We start from the raw sequence: 23,165 nt of genomic DNA, 5'->3' as shown, positions 1-23,165 counted from the left end.
CTCTGTTTCAAAAAAAAAAAAAAATTGTATCGCCACCAAATAATGAGGAGATCACTCATACATGTGAAATGTTCCTGCTTAGAAAAACAGTTTGGCAGATTAAAAAAGAAAAATGAACATGCAACTACCAATCAATAAAGAAATTGTACTACTGGGAATTTATCCCAGGGAAATGAAGACTTATGTTACGCAGAAACCTGTAACATGAGTGTTTACAGCAGCTTTATTCACAATATCCAAAAACTGGAAACAATCCAGATTTTCAGAGGATGAATGGTTAAACACAATGCAGCACATCCAGGCTATGGAAAAATACTCGGCAACAAAAAGGAACAAACTATTAATACGTACAACTATCTAGGGGAAGCTCTGGACCAATCCGAAAAGGCTACTGCATTTACTTAACATTCTCAAACGACCAAATTATCGAAATGGAGATCAGAGTCTCAGAGTCATGGCTGTCAGAGGTTAAAGAGGGGTAAGGCAGGAGAGTGGATACAACTATAAAAGTGCAACATGAGGAATCTTGTGGTAATAGAATAGGGACTGTATCAATGTCAACATCCTGGGTGTGACATTGTACTACAGACTTGCAAGATGTCACCACTGGATAAAGGGGACACAGGCTCTCTCTAGTATTTCTTACAACTGCATGTGAATCTACAGTTACCTCAAAATAAAATGTTTAATTTAATAAAAATATTAACCAGATATACATCTTAGCCAGTTCTAGATTTATCAGTAACAGGGACAGATATTAGACAAAAATATGCTAGCGTTAGACAAAGGAGGTAAAGGAACAATCTATTAAATCTAATTTTTGGGAAATTTTTTAAAGACAAAAATATCAGTTAAGCCAGGCACTATAGCCATGCCCATAATCCCAGCTATTTGGTGGAAGGTTCAACCAAAAAAAAAAAAGAAAAAGCCAGGCGCAGTAGTTCACGCCTATAATCCCAGCATTTTGGGAGGCCGAGGCAGGAGGATAACCTGAGATTGGGAGTGTGAGACCAGCCTGACCAACATGGAGAAACCCCGTCTCTACTAAAAATACAAAGTTAGCAGGACATGGTCACGCATGCCTGTAATCCCAGCTACTTAGGAGGCTGAAGCAGGAGAATCGCTTGAACCTGGGAGGCAGAGGCTGCGGTGAGCTGAGATGGCGCCACTGCACTCCAGCCCGGGCAACAAGAGCAAAACTCCGTCTCAAAAAAAAAAAAAAATTAGTCGGGCGTGGTGGCGGGTGCCTGTAGTCCCAGCTACTCGGTAGGCTGAGGCAGGAAAATGGTGTGAACCCGGGAGGCGAAGCTTGCAGTGAGCCAAGATCGCACCACTGCACTCCAGCCTGGGTGACAGAGCGAGACTCCGTCTCAAAAAAAAAAAAAAAAAAGAAAAAAAAATCAGTTAAGAACTCTCAGTACAAATAAACATGAAATAACAAAATAAAATAAAAATTAGGTTCTGTATAAAAGCCTAGAGATAGTTATCACAAGACTATTAAGTACCATTGTTTCTAATTCAAACTTACTAAAAAACCCGGATTTTTTTTTTTTTTTTTTGAGCCAGAGTCTCACATTGTCACCTAGGCTGGAGTGCAGTGGCGCAATCTCGGCTCACTGCAACCTCCGCCTCCCAGGTTCAAGCGATTCTCCTTGCCTCAGCCTCCCAAGTAGCTGGAATTACCGGCACCCACCACCACGCCCGGCTAATTTTTTTTTGTATTTTTAGTAGAGACAGATTTTCACTATGTTGGCCAGGCTGGTCTTGAACTCTTGACCTCATGATCCGCCCACCTCGGCCTCCCAAAGTGCTGGGATTACAAGCGTGACCCATTGTGCCTGGCCGAAACCCTGATTATTAGTAGTTTCCTAGGATATTTGAAACTAGAAGAGAGCCCTAAATAATAAACCCAAAACCTTATTTCAGATCAGAAGGAAATAGCAAACTATAAGTTAATAAACTGGTCGTATAGTACATATTAATTAACCACGTGCAAATCCAGTCAATGTGACTAAATTTCCCAGAGTACAGTTTCTCCCCTCATTCTGGCTGTGGACATTAACTGTTAGTATTATTATACAATAATTGTGCTTACTTGACTATTGTAGAGTTCTTCTAGAAGAGCTAAGGATTTAATGGACTTTGATCTGCAAATTTCTTGCTCTGTAAATTGCTGGACAGCTGGATGAACCTTCTGAGTCTGACCCAAACGCAAAAATCCTATTTTAAACTTGGCTAACTTCAAAAGAATATTGTCAACAGCAGAGTGTGTATAGCTGGTCAACAAAACGCTAAAACCACAGGCGTAGAGAATTCTTACCTAATAATGGGTAAGAGAAAAAAGAAAAAACAGCCTTACTTTTAATTCCAGATAATTTTTAACATGTTTATAAACTTAACAAGAACCATATCCAAGAGCTGAGCCAAGTAAAAATTATGAAGCCAAAACATTTTACAAAAATTACATGACATTATTATATGTTATTAGCAATATGTCAATAATAATACATCATAGGCCAGGCATGGTGGCTTACGCTTGTAATCCCAGCACTTTGGGAGGCTGAGGCAAGTGGATCACTCAAACCCAGAAATTCAAGACTGGCCTGGGCAACAAAGTGAGATGCCATCTCTTTTTAAAAAATTCTTTTTTTAATTAGCCAGATGAGGTGGTGCGCCCCTGTGGTCCCAGCTACTTGGGAGGCTCAGGAACGAAGACTGTTTCAGCCCAGGAGGTTAAGACTGCATGAAGTGTGATCATGCCACTGCATTCCAACCTGGTCTCAAATACCAATCCCCCTGACTTGGACTCCTAAAGTGCTGGGATTACAGGCATGATCCACCTCGCCCGGCTCATGTAACAAGACTCCATCTCAAAAAAAAAAAAAAAAGAAAAAGAAAAAAGAAATTTACTGACATGAAAAAAAAAATCCAAGAAAAATCTCTAACATCTTTTTTTTTTTAGGACAGAGTTTTGCTCTTGTTGCCCAGGTTGGAATGCAATGGCGTGATCTCAGCTCACTACAACCTCTGCCTCCTGGGTTCAAGTGATTCTCCTGCCTCAGCCTCCCAAGTAAAGCTAGGATTACAGGCGCATGCCACTACGCCCGGCTAATTTTTGCATTTTTAGTAGAGAGGTGGTTTCACCATGTTGGCCAGGCTGGTCTCGAACTCCTGACCTCAAGTGATCTGCCCGCCTTGGCCTCCTAAAGTGCTGGGATTACAGGCGTAAGCCACGACGCCCGGCCTCTAACATCATCTTTAAAGGGAAAGGAAAACATATAGTGATAAATATCACATACCACTAACGGAAAGAGATCTTAGAAAATTCTAAATGCGAGAAATCTACATGATTACAACTGTTTGTGCTTCAGCTTTACTATTTCTCGTCATTCTAAAAAGTTCATTTGAAACAAAGCCACTGAATTAAAATTCAGCCCTTTTGATATTAAATATTACATCCTCTGAACTGAGGAGAAGCTAATACAAATATTTTGTCTCTAAGCAGAAGAATAATAACCTTACGAGAGTACATATCGTAGTTGTTTTTCCTGTCCCAGGCATACCCACGATGAGTGTGTAGTCTTTTGAAAGAAGTACCTTTTTCATCGCTTGCCTCTGAGGCTTATTCAAACCTACATTTAAATTCAAAAATAACAGGAAAAAGAGTGTTGAATTTCAAAGGAAAAGTTAATTATTTTATAAGAAAAGCAGTCTCTATCCAAGTCTATTCTTCAATACAAAACCATTTCCAAAGAGTCTTGGTCTAAACATTGTAATTGCAAGTCTAATCAAGATATTAGACTACAGTATAAGTCAAATAGAAACAAGAAAAATTAATCAAAGCAGACGTGGTGATTTTAGCATACCCTTTAGAATGCAGGCAACTGTATCCTTTGCATCATGTGGAAGAACAGAACTAAGATAGGATATAAACTGAGGTTCATGAAAGTCAATAATTAAATCTCGAAGTTTTTTGCTGAAAAGTGAAAAAGCACTTTTAGTAATATTCCTTAGAAAAGTGGAGTGAAATTCAAATTTGCTCATTGTTACAAACCTGACAAATGTGTTTTCCATCAATTTGGAAAGATTTCCTAATGGGGTATCTATATCACAATTTTTTTCTTCTTGGTCTAATCTGAACAAAGTTGATTCTGGAAGGACCGACAAGTTTCTAAAACAACAAAACAAATATACATGAATGTTTTCCATTTCGCATAGTCTATATAAGAAATATGCTGCTATCTGCTAAAAGAATTAATGGGCCAGAATAGATATTAAAATAGCTACCAGCCCTCAGTCACACTTGCCAATCAAGGACAGCATGAGGCCCTGGATTGGTGGGAAAAGGCAGAGGGAAAGGGAAGGTTCAAGGCACCAAGGTCAAAGCAATTAATAATTGGGAACCTGCAACATTTCCTGAAAATTCATTTACCCTTGCAATCGAACACAGGTTCACCATCCCCAGAGGGATCCTGAATGCATGGCTCTTCCTTCCTCTAACCTGGAGTGTAGTCTTCTTTTCTGTTACCTTCTCCCTGTCTTCTATCTGTCCCTTAAGCTCTGGTATTCCCTAGAGTCCCTTCCCTGGTTCATTGTACTACTCTTTCTCATTGTTTGCCCCAGGGTCCCAGGCCCTCACGTGCCTCCAAATTCCAAATTCCATCTTTAGGCCTGACCTCACACTCCTCTCCCACCTGGCTCCTCACCCAAGCTTTGGGTTTGGATATTTAGTAGGCAGTGAGATCTCTTCACTTAGCTAAACTCAGGCTGTGAAAGCACAGTACTTTCAAAGCAGAACTCCTCCTCATCCCTGCTGAACCTGATGCTCCTTCTCTGGTCCTGATCACAGTTAATGGCATTGGCATTTGCATTTGCGCTGCCATCTTGATCCTTCCCTCTCCCTCATCCTCTCCCCAACTCACATACCCAATCTGTATCCAAATGCCAGCCAATTTTACTTTCTAAATACTTCTCAAAGTCATTCCATTCTCGCTGCCAACACTACCCTGCCTCAGTTTCCTCTAGCCTGGGTCACTGCAACAGCTTCCAGGTTTGCTTTTAGTTTTTCTTCCATTAATGAACTCAATTCTCTACACTGTAGCCAAAGGAAAATGCAAATCCAATGATTATCCACTCTTCTGTTTAAAACCTTTCAATACATCAGAATAAATAAAATCTAAACTTTTTTTTTGAGAGAGGGTCTTGTTCTATTGCCTAGGCTAGAGTGCAGTGGCATGATCATGGCTCACTGTAGCCTTGAACTCCTGGGCTCAAGCAATTATCTCACCACCGCCCCCTGAGTAGCCAGGACTACACGTGTACACCACCACACCTGGCTAATTTTTTAATTTTTTGGAGAGATGGGGGTCTCACTATGTGGCCCAGAATGGAAAACTTTTTAACGTGGTATATAAGACATTCTATGACCTGATCTCTCTAATTACTCTCTTCCTTATATTTTATATTCTAGAAATAACGTAATTACCTGCATTTTCCTGAATGCTCCATGTCACACTACATCACGTTTGTGCAACAGGTTTGCCCAGTATAGTATGCTCTTCTCACACTGTTTCACCAGACTAATTTATTAATCCACAGGATGAAGATTCAGAATTAGCTCTTCGAAAAGGCTTCCCTTGGCCTGGCATGGTGGCTCACGCCTGTAATCCCAACACCTTGAGAAGCTGAGGCAGGAGGATCACTTGAGATCAGGAATTTGGGACCAGCCTGGCCAACATGGTAAAACCCTGTGTCTACTAAAAATATAAAAATTAGTCGGGCATGGTGGCACACGCCTATAATCCCAGCTACTCGGGAGGCTGAGGCAGGAGAATCGCTTGAGCCCGGGAGGCAGAGGCTGCAGTGAACTGAGATCGTGCTACTGCACTCCAGCCTGGGCGACAGTGAGACTGTCTCAAAAAAAAAAAAGCCTTCCCTGAGCCTCCTAAAATTGAATTAAATACCTCTCTTCTGTGTTCCTATCAATTTGAACACATATCATATTAGACTGAAAATAAGCTGGGTGTAGTAGCTCATGCCTATAATGCTAGCACTTCGGAAGGCCGAAGCAGGAGGATCACTTGAGCCCATGAGTTCAAGACCAGCCTGGGCAACGTAGTGAGACGCCCCATCTCTACAAAAAATTCAAAAATTAGCCGGGTGTGGTGGCATGCACCTGTGGTCCCAGCTATGCAGGAGGGTGAGGTAGAAGGACTGCTTGATCCCAGGAAGTCCAGGCTGCAGTGAACTGTGATCATGCCACTGTACTCCAGCCTGGGCTGGAGTGAGACCATGTGTCAAAAAAAAACAACAAAAAAAGAAAATATGTATGTCTACACGCAAGACTGTAAATTCCTCAAGGATTTGCAAAGTACTTAATACATGGTAGATACTAAATAAATACTGCAAAGGATACAAAAATCCGAGCAGACAACTGGAATATTGTGGATCACCATCCCATGTCATGACATCTAGACAAGGGGTGGTTATGACTCAACTAAGATTACTGATCAGCAGGGAACAAGCCTGGACATTTCCATTACAGTTACTCAGATGTCACTGAGTCCCAATTGCTGACCTCTATCCATTAAGAAATGGTCGGGCATGCCTGTATTAACTGTAAGAAATGCTGGAAAACACAATCCAGCTGACTGTGAAAGAAGAGGGAATATGGATTATTCGTGAATGTGGATATTGGTCTCTGCCACAATTTTTTTTTTTCTTTAAGACAGGGTCTCACTCTGTCACTCAGGCTACGTACAGTGCAGAGGTGTGATCTCAGCTCACTGCAGCCTCAACTTCCTGGGCTCAACTGATTGTCCCACCCCGGCCTCCACAGTACCTGGGACTACAGACATGCACCACCTCCTAATTTTTGTATTTTTGGTAGAGACGAGGTTTTACTTACGTTGCCCAGGCTGGTCTCAAACTCCTGGGCTCAAGCGATATACCCACCTCAGCCTCCCAGTGTGCTAGGATTACAGGCGTGCACCACCTCGCCTGCCCAGATTTTCCTATCAACTATTCTACTATTAATATTTTTATTTAGGCCAGGCATGGTGGCTCACTGGGTCCGGCCTAAATAAAAATATTAATAGTAGAATATATATACATATATATATATTTTTTTTAGACAGAGTCTTGCTCTTGTTGCCCAGGCTGGAGTGCAGTGGCGCGATCTCGGCTCACTGAAACCTCTGCTTCCAGGTTCAAGCGATCCTCCTGCCTCAGCCTCCCGAGTAGCTGGGACTATAGGCATGTGCGCTACCATGCCCAGCTATTTTTTTGTATTTTTAGTAGAGACGGGGTTTCACCGTGTTAGCCAGGATGGTCTTGATCTCCTGACCTTGTGATCTGCCCAACTCGGCCTCCCAAAATGCTGGGATTACAGACGTGAGCCACCACGCCCCACCTATGTATTTTTATTTAAATCAGCCATTTTGTTGTAACTGAAATGGGTATACTTATATCACAACTGTAAATGGGAAAAATAAACATTTTTATTTAAAAAAGAAGAGAATAGTCAGTGCCCAGCATGCAAGGAGAAATAAGCATTATAGCTAACACAGGGTGGTATCTATGCTGTCTGCTATACATGTGGTTGTAAGAATTAGATAAGATTATGTCCACATCATCACTATGGAACATAATGTACTAAACAAAACTTTAGCAGTTTGGTAGTTTCTCAAAATGTTAAACGTGAAATTAGCACATGACCCATGCCTAGGTAACGACAAAGAAAATGAAAATATGTCTACCTAAAACTATGCATGTCAATGTTCATAGCAATATTAATCATTATAGCAAAAAAGTGGAAACAACTCAATGTCCATCAGCTGGTGAATGGATGAACAAAATGTGGTGTAACCACACAACAGAATATATTCAGCCATAAAAAAAATGAGGGTCTCATATATGCTGAAATACGAATGAACTTAGCAAACATTAGGCTAAGTGAAAGAAGCAAGATACAAAAGGTCACATATTGTATGGTTCCACTTATATCATATATCCAGAATGGATGAATCCATACAGAAAGAAAGCCAATTTAGTGGTTGCCAGGGACTTCAGGGAGGAGAGAGTGGGAAGTGACTGCGTAATAGGAATGAGGTTTCCTTTTAGGGTGATAAAAGTGTCTTAGAAATAGACAGAAGTGATGGTTGCACAATATTGGGAATATACTAAATGCCACTCAATTATACACATTAAAAATGGTTAATGATCAATTTTGTTATATGAATTTTACCTCAATTTATTTAAAATAAAAAGAATGAAATGCTGATACATGTTATAACATGAAGATGAATTTCAAAAACAGCGTGCTGTGTGAAAAAACCCAGTCACCAAAGACCACATATTGCATGATTCTATTTATATGAGATGTCCAGAATGGGCAAATCTACAGAGACAGAAAGCGGTTAGTGGTTGCCTCGGGCTGGGGAAATCGGAGGAAAATGAGAAGTGACTACTAAAGGGTATAGGGCTTCTTCCTTGGGAGTTTCTTTTTGGGGTGATGAAAATACTCAAAGTTGATTGTGATGATGGCTGCACAACGCTGTGAATATACTAAAAACCAGTGAATTGTACATTTTAAATGGATGAACTACACAGATGTGAATTATATATCAATAAAGCTGTTATCAAAAAAAGTAACATTTCATTACCTGTCTAATAAACAAGTTACTGTTGTCATGTTAATCTCCTTCACATATCCTCTAGACAAAGCAAACAGTGACCTTTCTTCTCCACTTACAATAACTCTGTCACCTGCCATTAGATTTGTGACAGGTATGGTACCATGTTTATGTTGGAAATTATGTAAATATTGCCCATCACAAACTATCTTTACATGTTCCATTCTAATCAGGTTTCCAATGCAACTGCCACTCTTCTCCCTATGAAAAGACCAAAGAGAAAAAACTTCTGTTTATATTACATACGTAAGTATTGTGTCTGCATTTTCCTACAACTTACTTGGTCATCTGACTCCTAAAAATTATTATTGAGGCCGGGTGTGGTGGCTCACGCCTGTAATCCCAACACTCCAGGAGGCCAAGGCGGGTGGATTACCTGAGGTCAGAAGTTCAAGACCAGCATGGCCAACATGGCCAACATGGTGAAACCCCATCTCTACTAAAAAAAAAAATACAAAAAATTAGCCAGGTGTGGTGGTGCTTGCCCGTAATCCCAGCCACTCAGGAGGCTGAGGCAGGAGAATCACTTGAACCCAGGAGGTGAAAGTTGCATTGAGCCAAGATCTCACCATTGCTCAACAACCTGGGTAACAAGAGCAAAACTACCTCTCAAGAAAAAACAAAAACAAAAACAAAAAGACTAATATTGAGCCTGTCATTTTTACATTTTCCACAACCTACAGTAAAATGTTAGAAATGTTAAGTAAACATTCTATTAGTTTCTGGGGTGTTTTGAGACACCCTCCGACCCCCACCCCCTTCAAGCCATTCTCATGCCTCAGTCTCCTGAGTAGCTGGGATTACAGGCATACACCACCACACCAAGCTAATTTTTTATATTTTTAGTAGAGACAGGGTTTCACCATGTTGGCCAGGCTGGTTTCAAACCCCTGGAATCAAGTGACCCACCGGCCTCAGCCTCCCAAAGTGCTGGGATTACAGGCCTGAGGTACCATGCTCGGCCCTCTACTAGTTTTAAATGAATTGCTCAACAACAGTCTTGCAAGAAAGTGCTAGGGATCGCCCCACCCTTGTTGCACCCACAGGCTGGGATCTCCAAAAACGGTGTTTTATTAGCACTTTGATCCCTGAAGGGTAGATACCCCCGCTTCTTGGGCTGATACATATAATACCATTACAGAAAATGAACCATAATAACCTGCTCCCAAATGCAATATAAAAAAAATTATAGCCAGGCGCGGTGGCTCACGCCTGTAACCCTAGCACTTTGGGAGGTCGAGGTAGACAGATCATCTAAGGTCAGGAGTTCGAGACCAGCCTGACCAACATGGAGAAACCCTGTCTCTACTAAAAATACAAAATTAGCCAGGCATGGTGGCACATGCCTGTCATCCCAGCTACTCAGGAGGCAGAGGCAGGAGAATCGCTTGAACCTGGGAGGCAGAGGTTGCGGTGAGCCGAGATCACGCCATTGCACTCTAGCCTGGGCAACAAGAGTGAAACTCCGTCTCAAAAACAAACAAAAAATTTTAAATATCTCCTGCAGCACTACTAAATAACATGCAATCTCAGAGGCTTATTAGTATTTATATATGTATGACAGATTCGCTACATATATGCAGTCTAACTACAATTAAATAAACTTTCTCCACAGCAATGTTATCTTGTGTTAAAGTCTAATATTAGGGAAAAAAATGATCCAGTTGTTTCTGAAGTCATGTTATTAATATTCATTCTGGGCCGGGCGCCGTGACTCATGCCTGTAATCCCAGCAATTTGGGAGGCTGAGGTGGGACGACCTGAGGTCGGGAGTTCAAGACCAGCCTGACCAAAATGGAGAAACCCCATCTCTACTAAAAATACAAAATTAGCCAGGCATGGTGGCAAGCACCTGTAATCCCAGCTATTCAGGAGGCTGAGGCAGGAGAATCACTTGAACCCGGGAGGTGGAGGCTGCAGTGAGCTGAGATCATGCCATTGCACTCCAGCCTGGGCAACAGAGCAAGAATCTGTCCAAAAAAAAAAAAAAATTCATTCTGGAAAGAAAAAAATGAACTAAAACAATTTAAGTTTTACATAAAAAAAATCTGAGGCCAAGTGTAGTGGCTCACACCTGTAATCTCAGCACTTTGGGAGGCTGAGGTGGGCGGATCACGTGAGGTTGAGAGTTCAAGACCAGCCTGACCAACATGGAGAAACCCCATCCCTACTAAAAATACAAAATTAGCCGGCTGTGGTGGTGCATGCCTGTAATCCCAGCTACTCGGGAGGCTGAGGCAGGAGAATCGCTTGAACCTCAGAGGCGAAGGTTGTGGTGAGCCAAGATCGCAACATTACTCTCCAGCCTGGGGAACATGAGCAAAACTCTGTCTCAAAAAAAGAAAAAAAATTTTTGAGGCCCGGTGCAGGGGCTAACGCTTGTAATCCCAGCACTCTGGGAGGCCAAGGCAGCTGGATCACCACGAGGTCAGGAGATCAAGACCATCCTGGCTAACACGGTGAAACCCCATCTCTACTAAAAATACAAAAAATAGCCAGGTGCTGTGGCTCACACCTGTAATCCCAGCACTTTGGGAGGCCGAGGCATGTGGATCATCTGAGGTTGGGAGTTCAAGACCAGCCTGACCAACATGGAGAAACCCCATCTCTACTAAAAATACAAAATTAGCCTGGTGTGGTGGCCCATGCCTGTAATCCCAGTTTACTCGGGAGGCTGAGGCAGGAGAATGGCTTGAACTCGGGAAGAGGAGGTTTCAGTGAGCCAAGATTGTGCCATTGCACTCCAGTCTGAGCAACAAGAGCAAAATTCCGTCTCAAAAAAAAAAAAAAAAATAGCTGGACGTGGTGGCACGCGCCTGTAGTCCCAGCTACTCGGGAGGCTGAGGCAGGAGAATCATTTAAACCCAGGAGGCAGAGGTTGCATGAGCTGAGACCGTGCCACTGCACTCCAGCCTGGGCGACTGAGCGAGATTCCATCTCAAAAAAAGAAAAAAAAAATTTTTGGCTGGGTGCAGTGGCTCACGCCTGTAATCCCAGCACTTTGGGAGGCTGAGGTGGGCAGACTGCTTGTGGCCAGGAGTTCGAGACTAGCCTGGCCAACATGTCAAAACCCCGTCTCTACTAAAAATACAAAAATTAGCTGGGCGTGGTGGCACGTGCCTGTAAACCCAGCTTCTTGGGAGGCTGAGGCATGAGAATTACTGGAACCCAGGAGGCAGAGGTTGCAGTGGGTCAAGACACTCCAGCCTGGGTGACAGAGTAAGACTTTTTTATTTTTTATTTATTTTTTTATTTTTTTGAGATGGAGTCTCTCTGTTGACTAGGCTGGAGTACGGTGGCGCAATCTTGGCTCACTGTAAGCTCTGCCTCCCGGGTTCATGGGATTCTCCTGCCTCAGCCTCGGGAGTAGCTGGGACTACAGGCACCTGCCACCATACCCGGCTAATATTTTGTATTTTTAGTAGAGATGGGGTTTCATTGTGTTAGCCAGCATGGTCTCAATATCCTGACCTCGTGATCTGCCCCCCTCGGCCTCCCAAAGTGCTGGGATTACAGGCGTAAGCCACCGTGCCCGGCCCAGAGCAAGACTTTGTCTAAAAAAAAAAAAGTTTTACATACCACAAAAGGCCTGAGACTAAAAAAATGAAAGCAATTAAATTTTACATAAATTTTACATATGTATAGTATACTCACTACACATACGCAGTCTATCCACAATTACACAAACTTTCTCCACACAATGTTTCCTTGTGTTAAAGTCTAATATTAGGGAAATAATGATCCAATTATTTCTAAAGTCACATGATTAATACTCATTCTGCAAAGAAAAAATGAAGCTAAAGCAATGAAATTTTACATAAAGAAAAATACTATGCAAAGATAAATTCTAGGCCAGGCATAGTGGCTTATACCTATAATCTCAACACTTTGGGAAGCCAAAGTGGGAGGATCACTTGAGCTCAGGAAGTTAAGATTATGCTGGGCAACATAGCAAGACCCTGTTTCTATAATAACATAAAATAAAATAAAACAAAAAAATTAGCCATGGCACAGTGGCTCGCAGCTGTAATACCAGCACTTTGGGTGGTCAAGATGGGAGGATCACTTGAGGCCAGGAGTTCAAGACCAGCCTGGGCCATATAGCAAGACCCCATTCCTAAAAAAAAAAAAAGCCAAGTTTGGTGGTGCACACCTATGGTTCTAGCTACTCAGGAGGTTGAGGCAGGAGGACTGCGAACTTTATCCCAGAAGTTCGAGGCTACAGTGAGCCATGATTGCACCATTATACTCCAGCCAGGGCAGCAGAGTGTGACCCTGTCTCTTAAAAAAAAAAAAAAAAAGAAAAATTCTAACTTTACAGGTGACATATTATTATTATTTTTTTAAATGAATCCCACAAGGACTACGAAATGGACCTTTAGAAAATTTGCATCTGTATCAAAAGTTACTGAAAATATAAACATTTAAAATACGAGTATTTAGACCAGGCAAGGTGGCTCACGCCTGTAATCCCATCACTTTGGGAGGCTGAGGTGGGTGGATCACTAAGTCAGGAGTTCAAGACCAGCCTGGCCAAGATGGTGAAACCCTGTCTCTACTAAAACTACAAAAATTAGCTGGGCACAGTGGCAGGCGCCTGTAATGCCAGCTACTTGGAGGCTGAGGCAGGAGAATAGCTTGAATCCAGACAGCAGAGGTTGCAGTGAGCTGACATCGTGCCACTGCACTCCAGCCTGGGTGACAGAGTGAGATTCCATCTCAAAAAAAAAAAAGCGAGTATTTAAAAAGTCAAGTAAATATCACATTAATTTGCATTATACCAATATATACAATATATAACAATTCACTTTAAGATATACTCAAGTTTATAATGTTATCACCGATGAAAAAGTATATACTGAAAACTTTTAACAGGATTTAAAATAATTTTTTTTTTTTTTTTGAGTCAAGGTCTGGCTCTATCACCCAGGCTGGAGTGCAGTGGTGTGATCTCAGCTCACTGCAACCTTCACCTCTGGCTCAAGCCATCCTCCCACCTCATCCTGGGACTACAGGCATGCACGACCACACCTAGGTAATTTTTGTATTTTTTGTAGAGACAGGGTTTTGCCATGTTGCCCAGGCTGGTCTCAAACTGGTGAGCTCAAGCAAACCACCTGCTTCGGCATCCCAAAGTGCTGGGATTACAGGCATGACACACTGCCCTGACAAAAGTAATTTTTTTTTTTTTTTTTGAGACAGAGTCTCGCTCTGTCACCCAGGCTGGAGTGCAGTGGTGCGATGTTGGCTTACCGTAACCTCCGCCTCCCGGGTTCAAGCAATTCTTCTGCCTCAGTCTCCCGAGTAGCTGGGATTAGAGGCACCCGCCACCAGGCCCGGCTAATTTTTTGTTTTTGTTTTTTTGTGACAGTTTTGCTCTTGTTGCCCAGGCTGGAGTGCAATGGCAGGATCTTGGTTGACTACAGCCTCCACCTTCCCAGGTTCAAGCGATTCTCCTGCCTCAGTCTCCCAAGTAGCTGGGATTACAGGCATCCACCACCACGCCCGGCTAATTTTTGTATTTTTAGTAAAGATGGGGTTTCGCCGTGTTGGCCAGGCTGGTCTCACACTCTTGACCTCAGGTGATCCACCCACCTCGGCCTCCCAAAGAAAAGTAATTTTTAAAACAAGATTTCTTGAGGCGTATTTAGTCTACTGAAACTATATTACTAACTAGCAATGATTGCAGCACATAGGATACACAGGAATGGTGCTCTTCTTAGAAACAATTGAGAGCCATCTGCAGTTGTCATGAATAAATGAAATCGCGTATCTATAACATGCTTCATAACCTGTATTTGTCATAAATTCCAAACGCCACCTCATTCACTAATCCAAACTACTGAAATCTTACTGTACTAAATGGACTACTTACATTTCCGAAGCAGGCATTAGCCAGATATTTTGGTGATTCTTTTTATTATCCTTCGATTGTGACTCCAGGGTTAACATTAGACACCAAAGGCTGAAATATTCTAAGTGTGTTTGCTTCAGATGCTGGGTTTCTTCTTCTATTTTGGGCAGCATCACAATTGGGACTGAACTACCATCCATCTGTTGTTCAACTGCTCTAAATATAAAGTTCCAAGTTAGAGATGCTTATAAACCATTTCCCTGGCTGGGTACGAAGTGAGATAATTCCAAAATAAGAACACATATATGATCATCATCATAACTCATAACCATAGCCCCTAATGTTCCTTAAAAGTCATTTAAACATAAGCCATATGGCTTTTTATAAAACAAAATGTGTGAGAAACTCAATACTGCATTATTTTATCTTCAGTGACTATCCCCGAAACAACTCAGGTTGGGTAAACCCTAATCTTCATTCCCGTATGCAACAAGTTTTGGCTTTTAATACAACTTCATTTCTCAAAAATCATAATATTTGTACACCCAGCTCAGTGACGTAAGTACACATAAAAACATGGAGAATCATTTGGATTTTGCTTAATACCAGATTAAAATATTTTCTATAGAAACAAACATGCTATAGGACAGCATACAAAACACTGACGATAAACATAAGATTTCAAAGAAATATGCTCAGACTTCCTACGGTTCACAGTCCTCTGCCATTAAGAGATCCCTTGAAAAAATACCTTAAAGAGTATTTATGTGAGGCTGAGCGCAGAGGCTCACGCCTGTAACTCTAGTATTTTGGGAGGCTGAGGGAGGTGGATTGACTGAGCTCAGGAGTTCAAGACCAGCCTGGGCAACACACGGTGAAACCCCGTCTCTACTAAAATACAAAAAATTAGCCAGGTGTGGTGGCGGACGCCTGTAGTCCCAGCTACTCGAGAGGCTGAGGCAGGAGAATTGCTTGAACCTAGGAGGTGGAGGTTGCAGTGAGCCAAGATTGTGCCACTGCACTCCAGCCCAGGCAACAGAGCAAGATTCTGTCTCAAAAAAAAAAAAAAAAAAAGTATTTCGGCATAGTGCAGTGGCTCAAGCCTATAATCCCAGCACTTTGGGAGGCCAAGGCAAGCAGATCACTTGAGGTCAGGAGTTCAAGACCAGCCTGGCCAACATGGTGAAACCCTATCTCTATTAAAAATACAAAAAATTGCTGGGCGCAGTGGCTCATGCCTGTAATCCCAGCACTTTGGGAGGCCGAGGTGGGCGGATCACAAGGTCAAGAGATCGAGACCATCCTGGCCAACATGGTGAAACCCTGTCTCTACTAAAAATACAAAAATTAGCTGGGTGTGGTGGCGAGCGCCTATAGTCCCAGCTATTCGAGAAGCTGAGGCAGGAGAATCGCTTGAACTAGGGAGGCGGAGGTTGCAGTGAGCCGAGATCATGCCACTGCACTCCAGCCCTGGTGACAGAGTAAGACTGTCTCAAAAAAATAAATAAATAAATAAAATACAAATAAATAAATAAAAATACAAAAAATTAGCTGGGCGTGGTGGCTCACACCTGTAATCCCAGCACTTCGGGAGACTGAGATGGTCAGATCATCTGAGTTCGGAAGTTGGAGACCAGCCTGACCAACACGGTGAAACCTCTTCTCTACTAAAAATACAAAATTAGCCGGGAATGGTAGCAGATGCCTGTAATCCCAGCTACTCGGGAGGTTGAAGCAGGATAATCGCTTGAACCCAAGAGGCAGAAGTTGTGGTGAGCCGAGATTGCACCATTGCACTCCAGCCTGGGCAACAAGAGCAAAAAGTCCGTCTCAAAAAAAAAAAAAAAGAAAAGAAAGAAAATACTGTGTTTTTTTTTTCTATTATCTTAATTTTAGAAATAATATGAAGGAAAATATAAAGGAAAAATAACTAAAATGATGTTATCAATGCTGGTCTGGCCACCAATGTTAAACATATTTAGTTGAGTTCATACTCAACTAGAAATAATGCCTCTGATAGACAATATTTACCTGCTATAAAGAGCACAATTGCCAATTTGTGAACAATATTTACAAGTTTTCTCTTCTTCAATTATTTGTGGCAAAGAAGCAAGCTGTGTCTTCTGTCTAGTAGCAGATTTGCTAATACGGTGAAACAATGAGAATGCCATCTGGTTTCTTAGCTTTAATAATTCTATGAAAAAAAGGTGAATGTCTTTTTAAGAGTTAAATAAAGTTTATCATGTCTTTTTCAGTATATATGTAAAACTTTCAGATTTAAAAACATTTTAGGGCCGGGAACAATGGCTTACGCCTGTAATCCCAACACTTGGGGAGGCCGAGGTGGGCGGATCACCAGAGGTCAGGGGTTCAAGACTAGCCTAACCAACATGGTGAAACTCCGTCTCTACTAAAAATACACAATTAGCTGGGATTGGTGGCGCATGACTGTATTACAGCTAATCAGGAGGCTGAGGCAGGAGAATCACTTGAACCTGGGAGGCGGAGATTGCAGGGAGCTGAGATCGCACCATTGCACTCCAGCCTGGGTAACAAGAGCAAAACTCGGTCTCAAAAAAAAAAATAAATAAATAAATAAAATAAAAATAAAAACATTTTAAAAAGGAGAAAACAGTATTCATATTTCCCACTATACTAGAATAACAACATTTTGGTACATTTCCTTTAAGTTTCTGTTCACTTGATAAATTCTTTAAACTATATATTTCATAACTAGTAAGCATTGTGAAGTTGGTATTAGCTGAATACTGAGGATAAATACAGCTATCTAGAATATCTTTAATATAAAATAGAAAGTTTGAAATAAAGTTTTGCATAATAAAATTTTAAAAGATTAATAATGTTTTCAACTATAGAGTATATTATTAAAATTCTTTTAAAAAAATACCACAATTGGCCAGGTACAGTGGCTCATGCCTGTAATCCCAGCACTTTCAGAGACCAAGGTGGGCAGATCACTTGAGGCCAAGAGTTCAAGACCAGCCTGGCCAACATGGAGAAACCCCATCTCTACTAAAAGTAAAACTAGCCAGGCATGGTGGCACATGCCTGTAATCCCAGCTACTCAGGAGACTGAGGCAGGAGAATCGATTCAACCCAGAAGGTGGAGGTTGCAGTGAGCCAAGATTGTGCCACTTCACTCCAGCCTGGGCAACAGAGTGTGACTCTATCTCAAAAAATAAAAACAAAAACACATACATACAAAACAACTACAAAAAAAGCCCACAGCTACAAATTATAACCTAATAAGTGCTGTGAGTAGATTGTCAGGTATAAATATGTATCACCAGAAGCTGAAGTTGGGGGTGGGCAACGAAGTAAAACTAAAAAAAAAATGGCTCAACCTCTTTTATCTAGATGGTTGGCAGGCACAGGGTACATCTGACCAGTCTTCAGGTAGAGAAGCAAGCCAGCCTCTGGATCAGCTCTTCTCTCTTGGCTTAGTAGAGTGTACAGAACAACCTGTGCAAACATTGACATTTGCTCAAACAAAACTATAACTTCTTGTATTTCCCTACATTGTCTTGCAACCAAAACATACTTTTAAACTCAAAAGATCAATAAAGTTATTTCTATTTAATAAGTAACATGAGCCAAACTGGTAAAGATAACACAACAAATCTGATGTCAAACATTTAATCCAGGCCAGGCATGGTGGCTCAGGCCTGCAATCCCAACACTTTGGAAGGCCAAGGCAGGCAGATCGCTTGAGCCCAGGAGTTTGAGACCAGCCTGGGCAATATAGTGAGACCAACTGATAGCCATTATGTTAAGCAAAAAAAGCCAGACACAGAAAACTTTGTATGTTCTCACTTACCTGTGGGAGCAAAAAATTAAAACAATTGAATTCATGGAGACAGATAGTAGAAGGTTGGTTACCAGGGGCTGGGAACAATAGTGAGGGTGGTGGGGGGAGAAGTGGGGATGGTTAATGGGTACCAAGAAAAAAAAAAGAGTAATGAATAAGACAGTATTTGCTAGCACAACAGAGTGACTATAGTCAAAAATAATTTAACTGTGCATTTTAAAATCACTAAAGGAGTATCCCTGGGTTATTTGTAACACAAATAATAAATGTTTGAGGGGATGGATACCACATTTACTATGTTATGATTATTACGTATTGCATGCCTGTATTAAAATATCTCATGTAATCCATGAATGTATACACCTACCAAGTACCCACAAAAATTTAAAAGCATAAAAACAAAAACATAGTGAGATCCCCATTTCTACAAAAAGAGATGTATGTAAAAAAATTTAAAAATTACCCGGGCACGGCTGGGCGTGGTGGCTCATGACTATACTCCCAGCACTTTGGAAGGCCAAGGTGGGCAGATTACTTGAGGTCAGGAGTTCGAGACCAGCCTGGCCAACATAGTGAAACCCTGTCTCTACTAAAAATACAAAAATTAGCCAGGTGTGATGGCACATGCTTGTAATCCAGCTACTTGAGAGGCTAAGGCAGGAGAATTTTTTGAACCCGGGAGGTGGAGGTTGCACTGAGTCAAGATCGTGCCACTGGACTCTAGCCTGGGGGACAGAAGGAGACTTCACTTCAAAAAAAAAAATTAGCCAGGCATGGTGATATGCGTCCATAGTCCCAGCTACTCAGGAGGCTGAGATGGGAGGATTGATTGACCCTGGGAAGTAAAGGCTGCAGTGAGCCGAGACCGTGCCACTACATCCCAGCCTGGGTAACAGAGGGAGACTATCTTAAAATAAAAAAATAAAAAGGCCGAGCGCAGTGGCTCACGCCAGTAATCCCAGCACTTTGAGAGGCCGAGGTGGGCGGATCACGAGGTCAGGAGATCGAGACCATCCTGGCTAATAAGGTGAAACACCGTCTCTACTAAAAATACAAAAAAATTAGCCGGGCGTGGTGGTGGGCACCTGTAGTCCCAGCTACTCGGGAGGCTGAGGCAGAATGGCATGAACCCAGGAGGCAGAGCTTGCAGTGAGCCGAGCTTGCGCCACTGCACTCTAGCCTGGGTGACAGCAAGACTCTGTCTCAAAAAAAAAAAAAAATTTAATTTACACAAAACAAACATAGTTCATGCTTCTCAGTTTTACTTAGATAACCAAGAATTCTACAGAGAATTTTCTTAGAAAGCAAATATTTAGATATCCAATAAATTGAAGAAGGAAATTAATCAAACTGTGATTTACATTTTGAAGTTAACAGTCTGTAGACACTATTTTCTCCATTTAAAATAAACGAACCAAAACAAAAATGATTATCATTTACATGATAGCTACTGTGACAAATAATACTAACTCTACAGAGTTTGTTTCTCCAGAGCATGAAATGTCATTAACCACCTTAGGTTTCATGAAATTCTCAGAGAAACCATCTAAGACAAGTTAAAAATAGTCCTTTTAGCTCATGTAACAGCTTTAGCTGCAAGTCAACATAGCAAGACCCCATCTAAAAAAAACTTTCTTAAACCTTTTATTATCAAAATTAAAAAGTCAAATCCTTTAAGTAGGGAACCTTATTTTTTTCCTCATACCCAACATAATAATGAACTATCATAATTAATTTTTCAATGTCTTGTCTCGTGCATAATATGCAATATAAATTCCAACTTTTTTTAAGCCTTGTTCTAGCAAATTTCCTCATATTTTTCAATACAAGAATTACTACTTTACTCTTAAAATTTTCTTGCACTTCTTGCAAAAATAAAATCTCCGATTGAACAAAATTAAATACAGTAATATTCTTTGCCTTGAAGCAATGGTGAATTAGAGCAACAATCTCAATGGAAAAAGATCTTGGAATCTAGATCACTTAAGATATTGAAAAGCTTTTATTTATTTACTTATTTTTGAGATGGAGTCTGGCTCTGTCACCCCAGCTGGGGTGCAGTGGCGCAATCTCAGCTCACTACAACCTCTGCCTCGCTAGTTTGAGCAATTCTCAGCCCCCCGAGTAGCTGGGCCTACAGGCATGTGCCACCACACCAGGGGTGTGTGTGTGTGTGTGTGTGTGTGTGTGTGTGTGTGTGTGTGTGTGTGTGTGTGTGTGTGTGTGTGTGTGTGTGTGTGTGTGTGTGTGTGTGTGTGTGTGTGTGTGTGTGTGTGTGTGTGTGTGTGTGTGTGTGTGTGTGTGTGTGTGTAGTAGAGATGGGGTTTCACCATGTTGGCCAGGCTGGTCTCAGACTCCCGACCTCAAGTGATCCACCCACCTTAGCCTCCCAAAGTACTGGGATTACAGGCGTGAGCCACTGTGCTGGCCTGAAATGCTTTTATATTTACCTCCTGTTTAGCATTATAAAGTGATTTCATTCAAACTTGTGATTTTAAAAATCAATTAAAAATTTTCAGTCTCATATACACAAAATACATTCCTTCTGACCTTTGACTTCAAAAACAAGCCTTTCTTCTATTGGCATAATTTTCCTTCCTCCAGAGGGTTATAATTTAGCCAAGTATGTAAGTTTGTAATTTCAGTTATTTCTGTATTATCAAAGTAAAAAGTTCAAGTCTTTAAAAAGGGGAAACACTTTTTCTTCCACTTCCAACATCTACAGAAAATCTAATAATAGGTGAAACAAAGTTACCCTACTTTTCATTCCCAAATGTAAAGCTCTTGTGAAAACCTTCAATATTTCATACACAATTAATAGCAAAAGGCTGGGTACAGTGGCTCACGCCTGTAGTTCCAGCACTTTGGGAGGCTGAGGTGGGAGTATCAGGTGAGGTCGCGAGTTCGAGACCAGGCTGGGCAACATGGCAAAACTCGATTTCTACAAAAAATACAAAAATTAGTCAGGCATAAGGCCGGGTGCGGTGGCTCATGCCTGTAATCCCAGCACTTTGGGGGTCTGAGGAAGGCAGATCACGAGGTCAGGAGTTCGAGACCAGCCTAACCAACATAGTGAAACCCGTCTCTACTAAAAATACAAAAAATTAGCTGGGCATGGTGGTGAGGGCCTGTAATCCCAGCTACTCAGGAGGCTGAGGCAGGAGAATCGCTTGAATCCGGGAGGCAGAGGTTACAATGAGCTGAGATCACACCATTGCACTCCAGCCTGGCGTGAACCCGGGAGGTGGAGATTGCAGTGAGCCAAGACCGCGCCACTGCTCTCCAGCCTGGGCGACAGAACAAGACTCTGTCTCAAAAAAAAAAAAGTATAAAACAGACAATTTTCTTATTAACATATATACCTGACTACGGTGTTCAATAGAATTTGATTCTTTGCCAGTTTTAAGTTCCAGCGGCATTATCTTGTATTTCGTTTTATACCCTCGATGTATTTTCACACCAACTGTAACATCTATTTTGCCTTTCAATCCAAACCTAGGGGACCAAATGCTTTCTTCAATATCCATTGGTTTCACGACTTCAATGTTACATGTTGAATTATCCTTACTATTATCACTTGGCCTGAAAAAAAAAAAAGCACAAAAACACTTAATTAGAACACTTAGCTCATTTCACATCTGCTGGCTCTGACTGTCTATTACACACAGAGAACGTGGGGAGGGGAAAGGGTCTACCTACCTTTACAGCAGTGATTTTCAAACTGTGGTCCCTGGACCAGTAGCAACAGCATCACCTGAGAACTTGCTATAAAAGTAAATCCTCAAGACCCACTCCAAACCTACTCAAACAGAAACTCTAGGGGTGAGGCCTAGCAATCTGTTTAATCAACCCTCCACAATTTTGATGCATGCTCAAGTTTAAGAACCACTCTTCTACGGGCTCTGCTCATGAAATTTAGTCTTTCTCAGTATTTATCATCTGTTCCTTTCAGTCATTCCTACTATATCTTCTTAACTCAGGCCCTTATTTTCTCAGGCCTAGATTACAACAGTCTTGCTACTTAAATTGCTAGAGCCACAATTCCAATCTGAGTATTATGATATACAATTATTATGCAAATTAGTATGTAATGGCTTGCATGTGGTTGCACCCTAAGCAATGAGAGATGTATTCCTTCACATAACACTAGATTACACTGATTAAGAATGAGCTGTCTGCTGGGCCTGGTGGCTCATGCTAAGGCAGGCAGATCATTTGAGTTCAGGAGTTCAAGACCAGCCTGGCCAACATGGTGAAACCCTGTCTCGATTAAAAAAATACAAGAATTAGCCGGGCAGGGTGGCACATGCCTGTAATCCCAGCTACTAGGGAGGCTAAGGCAGGAGAATTGCTCGAACCCAGGAGGCGGAGGTTGCAGTGAGCCAAGATCGTGCCACTGCACTCCAACCTGAGTGACAGAACAAGACCCAGTCTCGGAAAAAAAAAAAAAAAAAAAAGAAGAGCTATCTCCATCATCTATGAAGTCTGGGGCTCATTCACCCAACACTTCATCCACACATCCCCAGGTGACAATCTTCAAAGGAGCTCATGGTCACTTCCAAGTGTTTCATTTTCTTTACTTAATAACTGAATGAAACCATGTCTACCACTATCAATATTTAAAGTAAGTACTCAATTTTTTTTATTATAAGAGGTTCTGACTTTAATCTCTTAATTGGTAAATAACCCATGAGCACAGGAAGGAGAAAAAAAGGGAACATATAAATGTTGAAGGAATGAGAAGAGGTGGAAATAACTTACAAACCTCTCTTATCTAAGATTTACTCAT

At 41.6% G+C, this 23,165-nt stretch overlaps 1 protein-coding gene across 5 annotated transcripts in view; it reads right to left on the bottom strand.

Moving 5' to 3' along the window:
- Positions 1-23,165, bottom strand: part of DNA2 (DNA replication helicase/nuclease 2) — a 57,406-nt gene that overhangs the window by 12,597 nt on the left and 21,644 nt on the right. For 3 of the 5 annotated variants that reach the window (XM_054523368.2, XM_054523365.2, XM_024253493.3), the window contains 9 exons: positions 21,739-21,958; positions 17,913-18,030; positions 16,579-16,741; positions 14,569-14,763; positions 8,664-8,894; positions 4,055-4,171; positions 3,867-3,976; positions 3,523-3,632; positions 2,096-2,320 (listed from right to left, as the gene is read on the bottom strand). In XM_054523368.2, coding sequence (XP_054379343.2) covers positions 2,096-2,320; positions 3,523-3,632; positions 3,867-3,976; positions 4,055-4,171; positions 8,664-8,894; positions 14,569-14,763; positions 16,579-16,741; positions 17,913-18,030; positions 21,739-21,958 — 1,489 coding nt within the window. The remainder of the gene's footprint in view (positions 1-2,095; positions 2,321-3,522; positions 3,633-3,866; positions 3,977-4,054; positions 4,172-8,663; positions 8,895-14,568; positions 14,764-16,578; positions 16,742-17,912; positions 18,031-21,738; positions 21,959-23,165) is intronic. The other 2 variants (XM_054523366.2, XM_054523367.2) reach the window with 1 other exon arrangement.

The sequence above is a fragment of the Pongo abelii genome, chromosome 8, assembly GCF_028885655.2.
Source record: "Pongo abelii isolate AG06213 chromosome 8, NHGRI_mPonAbe1-v2.0_pri, whole genome shotgun sequence".
Taxonomy (NCBI): domain Eukaryota; kingdom Metazoa; phylum Chordata; class Mammalia; order Primates; family Hominidae; genus Pongo; species Pongo abelii.
Note: the sequence above shows the minus strand (reverse complement) of the source record. Positions and strands in the feature narration are given on the sequence as shown.